The 15,477-nt window shown below is 32.7% G+C and overlaps 2 protein-coding genes across 20 annotated transcripts in view; both read left to right on the top strand.

Moving 5' to 3' along the window:
• Positions 1-6,625, top strand: part of LOC122569705 (carboxyl-terminal PDZ ligand of neuronal nitric oxide synthase protein-like) — a 38,853-nt gene extending 32,228 nt beyond the window's left edge. For 5 of the 14 annotated variants that reach the window (XM_043731173.1, XM_043731171.1, XM_043731168.1 and 2 more), the window contains exons 2-8: positions 480-882; positions 1,830-2,034; positions 2,379-2,503; positions 2,617-2,802; positions 3,466-3,648; positions 4,850-5,122; positions 5,203-6,625. In XM_043731173.1, the coding sequence (XP_043587108.1) occupies positions 613-882; positions 1,830-2,034; positions 2,379-2,503; positions 2,617-2,802; positions 3,466-3,648; positions 4,850-5,122; positions 5,203-5,688 (1,728 nt within the window). In that variant the 5' untranslated portion in view covers positions 480-612 and the 3' untranslated portion in view covers positions 5,689-6,625. Of the gene's footprint in view, positions 1-168; positions 883-1,829; positions 2,035-2,378; positions 2,504-2,616; positions 2,803-3,465; positions 3,649-4,849; positions 5,123-5,202 lie in introns of all 14 variants that reach the window. The other 9 variants (XM_043731172.1, XM_043731167.1, XM_043731165.1 and 6 more) reach the window with 4 other exon arrangements.
• A 141-nt stretch (positions 6,626-6,766) lies between these two features.
• LOC122569704 (transmembrane channel-like protein 3) lies at positions 6,767-15,372 on the top strand. Of its 6 annotated transcripts, none has more exons than XM_043731155.1 (19): positions 6,767-6,816; positions 7,204-7,322; positions 9,389-9,554; positions 9,896-10,067; positions 10,324-10,561; positions 10,626-10,814; positions 11,094-11,329; positions 11,394-11,585; positions 11,850-12,098; positions 12,197-12,266; positions 12,347-12,518; positions 12,704-13,423; positions 13,520-13,626; positions 13,705-14,000; positions 14,074-14,253; positions 14,368-14,488; positions 14,698-14,848; positions 14,905-15,070; positions 15,232-15,372. In XM_043731155.1, exons 2-19 carry the CDS (start codon positions 7,206-7,208, stop codon positions 15,338-15,340), a joined length of 3,651 nt encoding a protein of 1,216 aa, XP_043587090.1. In that variant the 5' UTR covers positions 6,767-6,816; positions 7,204-7,205; the 3' UTR covers positions 15,341-15,372. The 6 variants fall into 6 exon arrangements, with proteins under 6 accessions (XP_043587090.1, XP_043587089.1, XP_043587092.1 ...); XM_043731154.1 differs by having other exon boundaries at positions 7,192-7,322; XM_043731157.1 differs by lacking the exon at positions 6,767-6,816 and having other exon boundaries at positions 6,830-7,322; positions 14,929-15,070.
• The last annotated feature ends 105 nt before the right edge of the window (positions 15,373-15,477 follow it).

The raw sequence follows: 15,477 nt of genomic DNA, 5'->3' as shown, positions 1-15,477 counted from the left end.
AACTGCGAAGAGCTGGAAATCGAATTTTTGTTAAATTGCTTATACCTTGTGATGTAAATTAGGACGGGAATGATGATTGGATTGGAATTGATTAAGTAGAATTAGAAACATATCTTTAGTGAAGAATATTGTTCATAAAACTAATGGCGGGTAAAATTTTAATTGCAGTAATTAAAGTTCGTCGAAGTCCGTATATTAAAGTTACAAAATTTTCATATACTCTAAATGTATTCTCAAGATATAGGTACGTACTTTTTTAAATAAGAATTTAGTAATAAATAATTTAATAATAAATTATTATTAATAATTAATCCTTCGCGATTATAATTAGATATTTCCATAAACCAAAATTGTTTGTTCACCGTATAATTACTCGATTATCACCGTCCTCAAATTACAACATGCTGTTTACAATAAACTCACTATTGAATGCATCCAAAAAGATAAGAGTATAAAAGGAAATATACCATTCAATGTAGAACAGAAATGAAGTCCATAAGAAGACCATAAACTTCCACCATGTTATACGTGCACATACAGTGTCTTCTGAAAAAAGTATTAGTGTTACCTATTGAATAAATCCTCATCATAAAAGCGCAACACGTACCAACCATGCTGAAGAACTCCAAGCAAACGAACTCTGAGACAGTAGTGTCCCCTAGTTCCGGTCCAGCTAGTCCTTCTGGCGTCGAGACCACCCCGAAGCCCAGGAAGAAACTGTCGTTCAAGGAACCTGAAATATTCAACTATCTGAAGTTGAAGAAACCTTTTAAAAAGACAAAACCTCCGCCTCTTCAGTTGACGCATTCAACCACAAGCGTCGATTTTAGCTTCGATGAGAACCCCTTTGAGGAGGAGAACGATGACCTCGAAGAGCTCGAGGTAAAGGTGTACGCTTACGAATAACGCCGTTTATGGGGTAAGGTTGTTCCGCTCCTGTAATGAAAAAAGAAAAGTAAAGAGGAGCCACGAGATGTCGTGGCCGATGAAGAACATCGTGCAGGAATAAATTATACTATTATATGTCTTAATTTTTATTCATGGAGTCGAATTTTTTATAGCATTTTCTTTTGTATTTTTTTTTCTTGTTTATAGTTGGACTTTTTGATTTTGGAAATGAAGTTTGGTGGAGATTAGGTTTGGTAGGAATTGGGACATTGATATATCAAAGTGTTTTCGAATGCAGTTCAGATGGTTTAGGTTTAAGTTTAGATTGTTTGAAGTTTGTGGCGAGTGAATGTTTAGTAGTCCCCAATAAGGAATTAGGGGAACGTTAAAATCTTAATATTTTCGAAATTGCAATATTTTGAGACGCAAAAGTTTGAAAAATTCAAAATTTGAGCATTTGGGAATTTAAAAATAAATAGGTCCAATAATTTGGAGATCAAGAGATTTAATTGTTTATGAATTAGAAAATCCAGAAATTTGAAAATTCAAGGATTTGGAGATCCAAAAGTCTTACAGGAATTTGGAAATTTGCAAATCTGAAGTTCAAAAATTTGCATATTTTGAATTTTGGAAAATTAAAATTAATTATTCCAAAATTTAGGAACTTGGATTTTAAATGTTGATCTTCTGAAAATTCGGAATTCCCAGACTTTTGACGTTTTAAATTATTGTTTCTCATTAGACTGAAATTATTCTTAAAACTCCAAAGTATTTGTAAATTCCAACATGCTTGCGTCGAATTTTGATCTTTCAGTACTTGAAGTTTCATGATCAGACACAAATTCGCCTTAATATCTGCATGTTATGTGACAAATAGCCCTCATCACCTCTAAATATTATACTTACTTGTACGTTCAATTGAAAAAGTTGGATTTCGTTAGAGTCAAGCGATGAGGGTGGTCAGAACGGTAGGACAGGCTTTCGAGGTGTGCCATAAATTAAGTTTAAACAACGCCACGGAAGAACGAGACCGGGGGGAGAAAGAAAGAGAGAGGGAGCACAGTGAGAATCATCGTGACGTTTACGAGGACCAAGACGAAATTCCGAATGAACAGTCGCAACCGTCGCCGTCTTCTGTGCATAAAGGTTTAACATCCCGACTTCTGTTCAACTATAAAAAAAAGCAATTTACTTTTCTCAATTAGTTTTTCATTTAATGACGTATTAATGAATCGTAATATTCTTTATACTGTTTTTAATTCTCTCATAATATTGGAAACTATAAAATTAAAAGATTCTTGCAAATGTAATATTTCTCCTTCTCCATTATTAAACTATGGATGTTTATGCATTTTTGAGAAACTTAAAAATATCTATTTCTATCTTCATTTGTTTAGTTACGTTCATAAAAATGTGAAATTGCGTAAACGACTACAGTTTATTCGTTATGAATTTTCCAAATGAAAATTAAAAACTATATTGTATTTTAGATATATCGCTGTTAGGGGACGTAGAAGATTCGGTACCGGAACAGACGACCGTTCCTTGCCTTCTGAGGACGCACGAAATCCCAGCGACCACAGCGTCTACCTCCCCCGTTAGACAATCGCCATCGGTAAGTTGAATCGTCATATAATATTAAGAATGCGTTAGTCTATCTTAAAATTCTCTTTTAAGATACATTGGACATAAGTAGATTTATGAATAATTGTTTAATCTCATGTATAGGGCACGGTGACCTCCGATTGCGGAGGATTACTGGTTGGAGGCGAATTAACCGCTCTAAAGCACGAGATTCAACTGTTGCGAGAACGATTAGAGCAACAGAGCCAACAGACCAGAGCCGCTGTTGCCCATGCGCGACTGCTTCAGGATCAGCTTGCGGCTGAAACAGCAGCTCGAGTCGAAGCTCAAGTAAGTGATGATGCGCTGCTTTGCTTATGGGCCGTCTGTCGATTGTGTCAGATCTGAAAATATTGATTTATCAGTACTAGAATTAACGTATTATCATTTACTCTGTATAGATATTAATTAAGGTTACCAGATATATACATGTAACTGAAAAAATAATCGTAATAAAGTAAAGTAATAGTAAAAATAATTAAAGTAAATATATACTAGCAGGTGTAATGATAAGTATAATTAATATTGTTTGTATGACAATAGAAAATACCGATTTGCAATGTTAATAAATGTTGACACATGTTAGAATAGATAGTTATTACTAATTTTATTGATAATTTACAAGCAAGCATTAGCGAAGTTTATAAAATTTGTAAAGTTTGTAAAAAAATTTGTGGGCAGTAATAAACATCAAGAGATATTGGTATATATTTTTAGATTTTGTAAATATTATCAACAGACGGTAGCAGCTATTTGTTATTGTTAGTAGATACTGATAAGTTGAATCAAATATAATACTAAGTACTTATATTTTATCTATGTCTATATGTCATTCATATCTTGTCGTGTTTTAGCTTCTATCAACAGATAATAATAACTACTTGTTGCTGTTAATACATACTGACAAGCTCAATTAAACATGATATCAAATATTTATTATGTTTTATGTTTTAGGCCAGGACGCATCAATTGCTGATGCAAAACAAAGAACTTCTAGAGCATATAGGTGCGTTAGTCGGCCATCTTCGAGAGCAAGAAAGAATCTCGAGTGGTCACGTAACCTCACAGCCTCAGTTGCCTGGCTCAGCGACGATGCAACAAACTACCACCGTTCCTGATTTGTCGAACCTCGGCCAGGTAACGCTCTACCGAATACCATGACACGAGTGTTCAACAGCCAGCAAGCCGTATGCCTGCGAACGTTGCATTCCAATTAACGTTTAGTACTGTATTTTGTATTTTCTCTGTTTTTCTTTTCTTTTTTAATACCGTAACGCCTTTTGTACTGACGCATCTTTTAGTGATCTTCTTAATAAAACAATTTATGCACATTTTTTATATTTTGCACCTGTCATCGAGCAAGCGAGACTGTTTTTGTATCAAGAAATGTGTTACAAGTATTTTAATTTGTTTATTGTAGAATTGAGAATGCGTGCTTTTCTTTACTTTTTACATTTATTAAAATTGCGATTGTTCTTTGTTTGTACCACTTGATTACGTTCTGTCATTTTATTTTTAGATAAAATACGACTAAATGTATGTTTAAAAGTATTTGCTATAATTCAAATTGAATGTCCTAGTTTTTTTTGCATGTACATTCATGATTATGTTTTTGAAAATATTGTTTTGCGTTTATGAAAGATTTTATATTTTAACATAATTAAGATACCTGAATGTAAATAGTATCAATCCGTAAATGGATATATACCATTTACACGAAGAAATCTGATCTTGAATAGTAATTGCTCAAAAAATAGCGAAACAAAATTTAAACGCTGTGATGGAAAAAAAACGTTGTTAAGTATACGTGATAAGTTTAAGCATATTTCACAAAGGAACTTTTTAATCCTTTTAAGGAAACTGTATGAGCGGTTAAACTTTGAAACACGTGAAAACAGTATTGCTTATGAGCGACGCGTTTCATCCTAGATTGCTCGGCCGGAAGATAGCAATTTAATGCTGACGTTAAAGCTAAATCGCTAATCCAATAATCGTGCTAAGCGCCAGTGTGACGATGTTATGTAACAGGTCTTCGCACGGGATTTTGGATTTTGTGCTACCAACAAATGCTAGGTAACGTTGCCAATTTTCGAATTTTTACAAAGCATGCATCAGAATTAAAAATGTAGAGTTTCAGGTAATCAACTATTGTCATTCTTCCTTAATGTTTCACATTCCAAATTTTTGCCTCACTAAATTTATAAAATGTGAAAATGCTAGGATAATTAAAAAGTGAAAATTTTGAATATTTGAATGTATTAAACATGAATATTTCTAATTATCCACTCTTTTACACATTTTCGAGAAGAATGTTTTAATATCATTGCCTTCTAAACAGTGCCAACGAACAGGAGGACAAAGTTCACCATGGGAACTGGATCCACCATCTCCATACTACCCTTATCCACCAGATTCCTTATACCCTGGAGGTTTGAATACAATAGGAATACAAGGAAATAGTTGTCCAGCAGATCAGTTACAGTTTCAAACACAACTCCTAGAAAGGCTGCACAACATAAGTCCATATCAGCCTCAAAGGTCACCTTATAACACACCTTCTCCTTATACAATGGGTCCCAATCTTGTTGTACCTCCTAACAATAGGCCAGCTGTAAGTAAATTCTAATATTAATTCTAATAAAATCCAGCAATATATATATAAAACTTGTACAATTTTTTTTTATTTTACAGAGCTCAGCCCAGTTGTCTCCAAATTCCATGTCATTAAGAGCTTCTCAACCAAACAGTTTCTGTTCATCACCCATAATGACGCACAAAGTAGACAATTATATCGGAAGTTCAGAAACTACAGAGTTGAAGACAACATTTATTAAACCTTTACCCTGTACAGGCGAAAGGACCGTCAGTCACGTAGTTCAGGAGACAAAGAGTAAGCAGGATCGAATCAATCTGCATGACGAAATTCCACCAATTGTGTTGGATCCTCCGCCTCAGGGTAAACGCTTAGATACAACACCTAAGCAATCACCGACCAAAGAAAACTCCAACGGTCAAGCGTCGAATAAACAAAGTTTACAGAACCAGAAAAACTTGGCTACCATATTAAGAACTCCTGGTCCACCGCCATCTCGTACAACCAGTGCTCGTTTGCCTCCAAGAAATGATTTGATGTCCGAAGTGCACAGGACTACCTGGGCGAGACATACAACTAAGTGATAAAAGATCTTTCCCAGAATAGTTTCTGAAAAATTTTACTGTCTACTAAACATATCATCTCTTGGGTAGAACACTATTTATAAAAAATAATGTTTTCTTTTCTATATTTTGTAGTATGGTTTAGGTCGCTAATTAATTTGGAGTTGATTGTTTGGCCGCTATATAAACTGTCTATATTATAATGCAATCAAAATTAACTGTTGTTATAATTATTCTTGGCCTTAAATATAACTAAAACCATTGTCTACACACAAAAGTTCTGCCCAAGTAAGCTTATTATTAAATGTAAGGACTAAGTGAAGCGTGTAAATCTATTATTTTCCTTATAAACGCTGTAGAGTGTTCATAAGAGGTGGGAGTTTAATTATCGATGTAACAAACAGAAATAATAGTTCCAAATGGTTGTTAACGGTCTTTCTTTGAATGATAAAATCAGACATTGATAGTGGAAAGTATAAATTTAGTGTATTCTTTAGATTTGGCGAGCTCGCGCCAAAAGAGTAGAGCTTTTAATAAAGTGTATTTACAACAAGCGAGCAAACAATTTGTGATCAGCGTGTGACAAATAAGTGTATATAAAGTATATCATTCTTGTACATACTTATTACACATCTATAACTAATTTTACAAGTCGAGCTCTGTACTGTAAAATAGAAAGATGCAGATTTAATCTGGTGTTCAATTCTTATGAATTTTATCCAACATATTTCTTAGGGAAGAAAATTCTTTTGTATGTATGGAAAAATTAATGAACGTAAAAAGAAAAAGACAAATCTATATGTTGAATTCAGAAAAGTATATAAATATGTAGCTCTGACATGTTAAACTCGCAATTAAAATAAATTAAGATAAACAATTGCTTTACGAAAACGTTGAAGCCATCAGAAAGTATATTTAAAAATTGCAATGGCCAGTGAATAAAATGCTCTGTGAAAAATCGACGTGTTTAATTTACCTTTACAGTCAGGATGCATTTAATATCCTCATAAATGATGATATCCTTTCCACTGTATCTGGTACTATTAATGGCTTGCAGTTTAATACGTGTTAGTATCTCTCAGTATTAACAGGGTAATCATGCTGTGTAGTTCACTATTCTGATAGTGCTTGTACTTTCCTGCCTTTATGGTAATCAGTACACTAGCAGATCTTAAAAAGACCAGAACAATTTAACTCTTGAAAGTTATACATACTTGTATTTTGTCTTATACAAACCTTCATAAAAAATCTTTTAAACATATTTATGAAATTTATAAGTAAAACCTTTTAACTTGATGTGTTACTTAGCTTAAAGTTTGTCAATAATAAAAATAATGAGAAATATCTTTAGAAAAAGCATTTAAAGTTTTAGTGAAGTAACGATTAAATTTTAATAAACTGAAATTTATTGAAAATTTTGTGGGTGTTATGATTGGTTTCTAATAAGAATAAACCGCGAAAGATCACCGTTTCTTTTTTTATTTGGCAATTTGGCCAGTTTAATATAGTGAAATAATTCTTTAGTTGTGAATATAGATATGCAGGAAAATACGAAACAGGAATTCACGGAGAAAATTTCTGGAATTTTAAGATCGAATACTGCGTCTCGATCTCGAGTACAATCGATGTCATTGTCGATGCAGCCTTCTCTACAGGTAAGATTCAAACATACGTTTTCTGAAATAAATAAAAGAGTCTGTACTACAATGAAGAACTAATTAAATACATTCCTTTCATCTCAAAGAACAAAAAAGCAATTAAAAGATTGAAAAAACAGAAAGCAAGAATTTTTATTTGTGTTACGCCCGTTTAATCAACAAATGTGTTTGTCGACGGCAAAGAGTGACATTGCGTGAGTATCAAAGCTGTCATTGGGTTCGATAAATGTTCAGATAGTTTAGTGACTAATAAGATGTATACCTCTGCTAATTAGCAAATTACTTTTGCAAAGTGAAATTCTTGCACACGTATTTCCACAATTAATGCTAGTCCCTATAACTGCGTCTTTTGTACTAGTTTTGAGAAAAGACTACGGTAATCATCTTCAATGGAATACTGCTAAACTCAACACAATTTCTTAAATAATAAAATAAAACAATAAAATAATATATTTAATTACAATAAATAGAGTAAAGTTTCAATGAATAATATAATTATATGCAATATTAAAAATGAAATATTAACATAGGTATGTGTGATATACAATGAGAAAGCGTAAAAGTTTGAAATTTACAAGATCGGAAATATATCATATTTAGATTCAAATTTCAGTTGGTATAGATTAAAATGATACATACATATAATTCAATTCTAATACTTGTTTAAATTACCTGCTTCTTTAGCCAGATGACTCATTCTTACGAAGGTGTGTCATAAAAATGACTGATAACGATAACGTGGCGTTTCGTGGTTTTTCATAAATCTCATATCTGGGGTCCCAAGAGTAAATAGTAGACGAAAAGGGAGAGAGTGATTTTCGGGACTCTATAGATCTCGCGTGCTACGCGACGCGAGATTAGAAAAGAAGAATGATTATCTATGAAGCGCAGGGTGGGGTCACGTGAAGAATGCGAGTTATACGTGAGCACGATGAGTATCTAGGGTGCGGCACGTCGCATGTGACCTCGTGCCTTTGAACATTTACATTGACACTTTGTTAAGTTTTTAAGTCCTTAAGCCCTCTTAAGCCCTTGTTAAGATCCATACAGGAGATCCATATTCCTGAAAATAAAAATTATAAACATTTAGAATTCAACACCTTATTATTTTATAAAGAAGGTAAATTCTATATTTTCCTTACTTTTACAAAGGAGACAAAGAAGAAAAAAGATAGAAGGGCATTATGAGCTTAAAAATTAATGAGAATTATAATATCAATATAGATTTTAGGAATCAATCATTTTTATAATAATAGTGTAAGACTATGAGAATTTTAACAGCATAATGATAGAAGAATTTTGTTTATAAATTTGTTATTGATAATGTTATATAAGAAGAAACAAGTTATCTTCTTTGTCTTAAAGCTATTTAAATCTATTAAAGCTAACTGTTAAAGCAATTCGTTTTCTGAAGGTAAATTGGAACATCATTAGAAAACACGTTTGTCCTATAACCATCACGATATATACCTAACGAACTGTCTGGTCGTTAAACGAAGTACCTACTTGCTCCTAATATACGACCTTTCGTGATTTCGAGGATTTGCGTCGGAAATACGACGTCCCCGATATCGAGCAGAGCAGGCATTACAGGCAACTTATAGATTTCAACAGAGGGATGGTTTCACCAGGGAATGACCAGGTTCTTTCCTATTGACACGATGCCAGTTCCTTCCTATCCATCGACCTCACTTCATCTCTAATCATCGTCTTATTAACTTGCAATCTTCCAGTTTTATTAACATCCAAGTTGGTGTCTTTTATCATCGACAAATTTCCTCTTTCTTCATTTAAAACTTTCTCTGCGATATAACAACAAAAGTGTTAGTTTCTTTTCTAATTAATAGCCTTAGAAGATACGTTCAATGAAAAAGTTTTCTAAAGTGGAGTTTATAACAGGGACGTGGAATTTAATAAGAATTATACACTTAAAATTGAGTTCGACGTTATCATTCGATAATCAATCGCTTGTGCATATTGTGTGCACAGTACGTGGCGTGAGAATGGATGATTTACGGATGAAATTCATGCAACTAGTTTCCCGGTTTTGCCTTTTGCTGTAGGTGGGAGTTACTTCTCTGCAATCATCGGTTGAACGATCAGTTACCTTTGTTATCACCGAAGACGAGGGTAATCAGAGGGAAAGTTGCTCAAATCAAGCGAGGAAAGAAGAAAGAAACGCCATTGACGTGAAAAACTACACCGATATGCAGAGAGTCTCTATAGCTGGTGTGTATTTGTAAATTAAACAAATCATTTACTAATATAATTCATATCATTCTGAATGATGTTTTTAAAGATCCATATTAATCCATTATAGAAAGCAATTTATCAAATTCATCACAACAAATTTATCAGAGAAATAAATCGCTATTTTTGTCAAAATATTCTATTACTTACATAAAAATTAATTATTATATGAAGGTAGATGGATCAGTAAGGAGTTTTCAAGAGTTCTGAAAAAATTTAAGAATTTTTGTAAAGTTGCACATATTTGTAATACATAATATAATAAATGTATAGGGAATTTAATTTATAGATATAAAATGTGAATACTTAATACATTTTAGAGGAAGAGGCCAACGAGGATGAGTATTCTGCTTCAGCATGTGAGATCATGCAACGACGGAGTTCTAGTCGGCGACAAAGCAGACGGAGACGTCGTCCATCCTCTCCTTTCAACGCCGAGACTGAAGCCACGCTACGTCGAAGATCTTCCGTTTACACTATAAGTTCCGGAGAGTTAGTATATTACTTTCAATCTTACGTTTATCGATTAAAGGAATTATCCCTGTAAAAATTAAAAAGCGATTATTAAAAACTAAATAATTTAAATAAAAAAAAATAGAAAGTATGGAAATATTACAAGTATTATTTATTATTAAATACTATATAATACATTAAAATACTAAAAATATTTAAAATAAACATATAAAGAATGTTAATTGATGATTAATATAGAAAGAAATAAAGATAGTATCCGTGTAAACCTGTACAGAACGGTGATCTCCATTGAAGAAAACGGAAGTCAAGAACAGATATTTGAAAAGTTGAAAATGCACAAAGAAGTGTTGAATGGAGTGAAGCAACAAGCTTGGCCACTTTGTCGGAAGATTAAATTAGTACGACAAGCAAAATCCTACGTTAGAAGACATGAGGGAGTTCTTCAGGAAAGACTGGCTCACACTCGCAGCACGAAAGACGTTATTGCTCGGATTTCCCTGTTTATTACCAAGGTAATAATTTAAAAAAGCTGTTGGTACATATAGATCTTTTCTATTGACAGCGTTTAATTTGTAGAAATGGCAATACTGTCGGAGAGAGATGGTTAACCTTCAAACATGGTTGGTGCCATGGGAACTTCGTATAAAGGAAATCGAATCACATTTTGGTTCAGCAGTGGCTTCGTATTTTACCTTTCTTCGTTGGTTGTTTTGGATTAACCTTGTCATGACAGTTATTCTTACTGCTTTTGTGGCCATTCCTGAGGTATGGTAATATAATAGTTACTATTAACTAAATAATTATTGTTGGAGACTATTCGAGATCATTTGAAAAATATGTGATATAATTTGTATAACAATCCATTATAATTTAAAGGAGAGTATTGTTATAATTCCATCATTTTTAAATCACTCAAGTTTCAACTTTTTATCAATCAACTTTTTATTGCACTTGAAAATTTGGATTTGAGAAATTGAAGGAAGTTGAAATCCTACTACGAAGAAAAGTAGTCGCTCAAATTTCGTCAGATATTCTTCGCGACAGATGCTCACAGCAGACCAAGCAGCAGCAGGGGAGCGGAAGATAATGCTTGATGAAGAGAAGATAAAATCGAAGCACTTATTAACTCTGTGGGAATTCGAGGGGATCTTAAGGTACTCGCCGTTCTTTTATGGCTGGTACACGAATCAAGATTCTGGAAGCGGTTACAGATTACCTCTAGCTTATTTCGTCACCAATTTGGTCATTTATATCTACAGTTTCGTCGCCATATTACGCAAGTACGGCTATCTATAAATCAAATTTTTAATTCTCTACAAAAAATTATATTGACGGTTTTCTTAGAATGGCAAAAAATTCACGATTGAGCAAACTCACGGAGAAAGACGACGAGTGCGTGTTTTCTTGGAAGTTATTCACTGGATGGGACTTCATGATTGGAAATACTGAAACTGCGCACAATAGGACGGCGAGCATCGTTCTTGGATTTAAAGAAGCTTTGTTGGAGGAAGCTGAAAAAGAAAAAGATGAAAGGAAGTAAGATTACTCGAAGAAATGTCTACTGCTTTATCATTTTACAATATCTTCTTTTTTATAAAATCACTTATTCTTCCATTATACATATCTTTTTCTATATTATTTTCATTTTTATAAAGCTTATTCTAGTTTACATTTCCAAATACCTGCAATATTAATGCAAATAATTTATTTACTTGCATTTATTCTTACTTCTATTAAATTAGTAGATCACTATAATTGTATTATTTTGCCTCATAAATTTAATGCTTTGGAAAATTTTAGTTGGAGGATTATATCAATGAGGGTCTTCGTAAACACATCTGTGATTGCATTATTCGGATTGTCAGCGTATGCCGTGGTAAAGATGGTCGTACGAAGTTCTGAGGAACTCGAACAGACCAATTGGTGGCGTCAAAACGAAATTACGGTCGTATTGTCCCTGATCACTTACGTGTTCCCGTCGTTGTTTGAGATATTGGGACTACTGGAGAGCTATCATCCTAGGAAACAGCTGCGTTTGCAGCTTGCACGGTGAGTATTATAAACAATTTGTCTCTGGTACATCCATGAGTAATCTTAGTTTCAAATTTTATAATTATTAATTTGATGATTGAATTGACTTTTCGCAGAATAATGGTTCTCAATTTATTGAACTTTTATTCACTAATATTCGCATTGTTTGAGAAGATCGATTCAATGGCAAGTGAACTGTATCTATATAATGATATGTTTATTGAATTATGAGGTTCAAGAAGATATCTAGTTTGTTGATGTTACAGAAGCAAGATTTAGAATATGTTCAAGAAACAATTAATAACTGCAAATACATATCTATTGAATGTGATGATAGTATGAAGAAATCACAACAGGTCGTGACATTAGCATCCTTAAGTTTAATCTTGGCAAACAATGTCACTGCAATGCAGTATAGAAGTGAACTTCCTGAAACAAGTATGTCTTTATCATCATTAACATTTTACATAATTTTTTATTCTAGACAAAGGAGCTCGACTGCAGCTACATTAATAGACAGAATCTTCTAGTCTCTATATTTCTTCTTTTGCTTTCTTCTGTCTTAATTCGTTTAGTTGTCACATAAATATACATTAACAATTTCTTTATATCGAATAATTTAGCACTGCCACCGTTTTCATTCATACCCGCAAGTCTGTATCTGAACCCGATACTCGATGAAAAATCCCTGGAAGAAATATACAATGTCGAAGATTATCCTCCTCTGGATTACACATACGATAATTACGACGATATTACATCAAACGAATTGAACAAATCTGCATCCATTTTCACCGAAAATATAACTGAAGAGACAAATTTTACAACGCAAATGTTTGAACAAAATGATACATTTGAAGCAACCACCATTTTCACTATCTTCGAAAATCTCACAGAAATTTCTTTTACAAATTTCACTGAAGAAACTGATAGTTCTTCTATGACTAGTATTTTCTTCAACGAATCTACAGCTTATAGCGAAACAATTGAAGAAAGATATAATATAAGTACAAGTACAAATACTATTTCTAGCATCATTACTGAAGATTACAATGAAACTTTTCCCACGAAGATAAAAGAATTTATCACATTATCATCTATGTCATCACAAATAAATGATACATCTGAGTATTACACACTGAATACAACATTGAATACAAACACTGAATATTCGATGAACACAATTACATTTAATAGAGAATCTAGTACAGAAAGTGCTGATAAAATTTCCACTATCGATCGTTCCTCGACAACGTTACGTGAAGGTGTAATATCTCTCTCAGAAAAGGACTACGTCACAAAATGTTTTGAAAAGATTTGCACAACAACTATACAGAATACAAGTATAAACAAAGTATAATTTATATACTATGCTTTTAAAAATATTATCGTTTAATCTTTAACTTATATTTTTTATATTTGAATATTTCTTCTACTAGCCTCTTCACCGAATCCGTTAGACATAAAAGCTCGGAAAAAGTCTCGTCGTTTGTGCTGGGAAACGATGTTTGGTCAAGAACTTGCTAAGCTCACCGTCATGGACTTGGTGAATTTAATTTTTAATATTCTTCAATGTTTATTCTTTACTTTAAATATTTTTTAATACTTTTTTTATTTATCACAGATACTCAGCATTGTGACCACGCTTAGTATAGATTTCTTCCGTGCAGTTTTTGTACGATACATGAATAATTGTTGGTGTTGGGACCTAGAAAAGCAATTTCCTCAGTATGGTGATTTTAAGATTGCTGAAAATATACTTCATTTGGTAAATAATCAAGGAATTATTTGGATGGGGATGTTCTTCAGCCCAGGATTAACAGTCCTGAATCTTCTAAAACTTGGAATTCTTATGTATTTAAGATCCTGGGCTGTTCTTACCTGTAATGTCCCCCATGAAGTAGTTTTTCGGGCCTCTAGGTATTTAAAAAATTGTTCTCTTTATTTTTAGCATCTATTAATTTCATTTATTCTAAAGTGTTAATTTTTGCAGATCCAATAACTTTTACTATGCTCTGTTGTTAGCCATGTTATGTTTATATATTCTACCTGTTGTCTACGCCATAGTTTGGGTTAAACCATCCTGGCATTGTGGTCCATTCTCTGGTTACGAGAAAATTTACCATTTAGCAACTAAACAGCTCACTGACTCTCTTCCTGATCCAATTAACAAGTATTGTAGTATATTTTATTTAAAAACAATATAAATTTGAAAAAGGAACTAAGAAAGAATATCTCATGTTTACTGACATTTATTTACCATTTTTTTGTTTTATAACATTTTCAGGTGCCTTGATTACATTACTTCACCTGGCATAATAATTCCACTAATTGTTCTTATGGTACTCATTATTTATTACATGGTCTCATTAATTAACTCTTTAAGAGAAGCTAATAATGATTTAAAGGTACTTATCAAATTATAATTCCCGAATGGAAAAATTAAAATTATGTACCAGATAGAAATACCCTGATTATGAACTTATCAAATTAGAATTTTAAATGATCTGCCTTAGTTCAATTAAAAAAGTATATATCTGTTTTTTTATTATCGGTGCATCTATTCACTTAGTTATTTTAAAAGTTTGATAATTTATTGATTATTGACTTTGCTCAGATACAACTGCGTCATGAACGTACTGAGGAACGACGGAAATTATTTAAAATAGTGAAGAAGAGAGAAGAACTGTCTGACTCGTCCTTTCTGAAATGGAAAAGAATGTTACCAGCTTTATCTAAGAGATCGGCAAAAACAAGAACTGCAAAAGGTAAACGGCGAAATTTGATAATTAATGAAGTAGTTATTATTGAATTGTTAATGAAGTTATAGATAAACCAGAAGTTGCAGGAATGATCTTCGATGAAAGGAAACGTTCAGCTTCGGAAGTAGTAGAGTTAACAGATATGGAACAGGATGCGATATCACACGATCAGACGCAACATACAATTTCTGAAAGCAGTTACAATGAAAAAGGAACAATTAATACCAGGTAATACTGAACTTAAAGGAAATTCCATTAAATTTTGGTTATTTCTTTATAAAATTGTTTAATTAAATTGCTTATCCAATATCTACTCAGTTAATGTCCAATATCTATTCAATAGATATTGATAATAAATATATTGTTAGTCATTAAAACGTTATAAGCAGATTGACGAAAGTTTTCCACGATTCTTGGGAATCACAATCCAGTGACTGTGCCGTAATACCAGAGATTCGCATAAACAAGGTCGAGGGGAAGTCAGAGTGTCATTCTTGATCAGCTTCTAGAAAAGATCACAATGTACATAAAATTAACTAAATATAAGACTAAAAAGCAAGAGATTAAGATACAAACATGTCAGTTTTATCCAACCAGATATTTTGTTATTGAACTGATTTATTCGTCCGTTTCTA

Source organism: Bombus pyrosoma, linkage group LG7 (genome assembly GCF_014825855.1).
Source record: "Bombus pyrosoma isolate SC7728 linkage group LG7, ASM1482585v1, whole genome shotgun sequence".
Classification (NCBI taxonomy): domain Eukaryota; kingdom Metazoa; phylum Arthropoda; class Insecta; order Hymenoptera; family Apidae; genus Bombus; species Bombus pyrosoma.
This window is presented reverse-complemented; position numbering and strand designations above follow the sequence as displayed.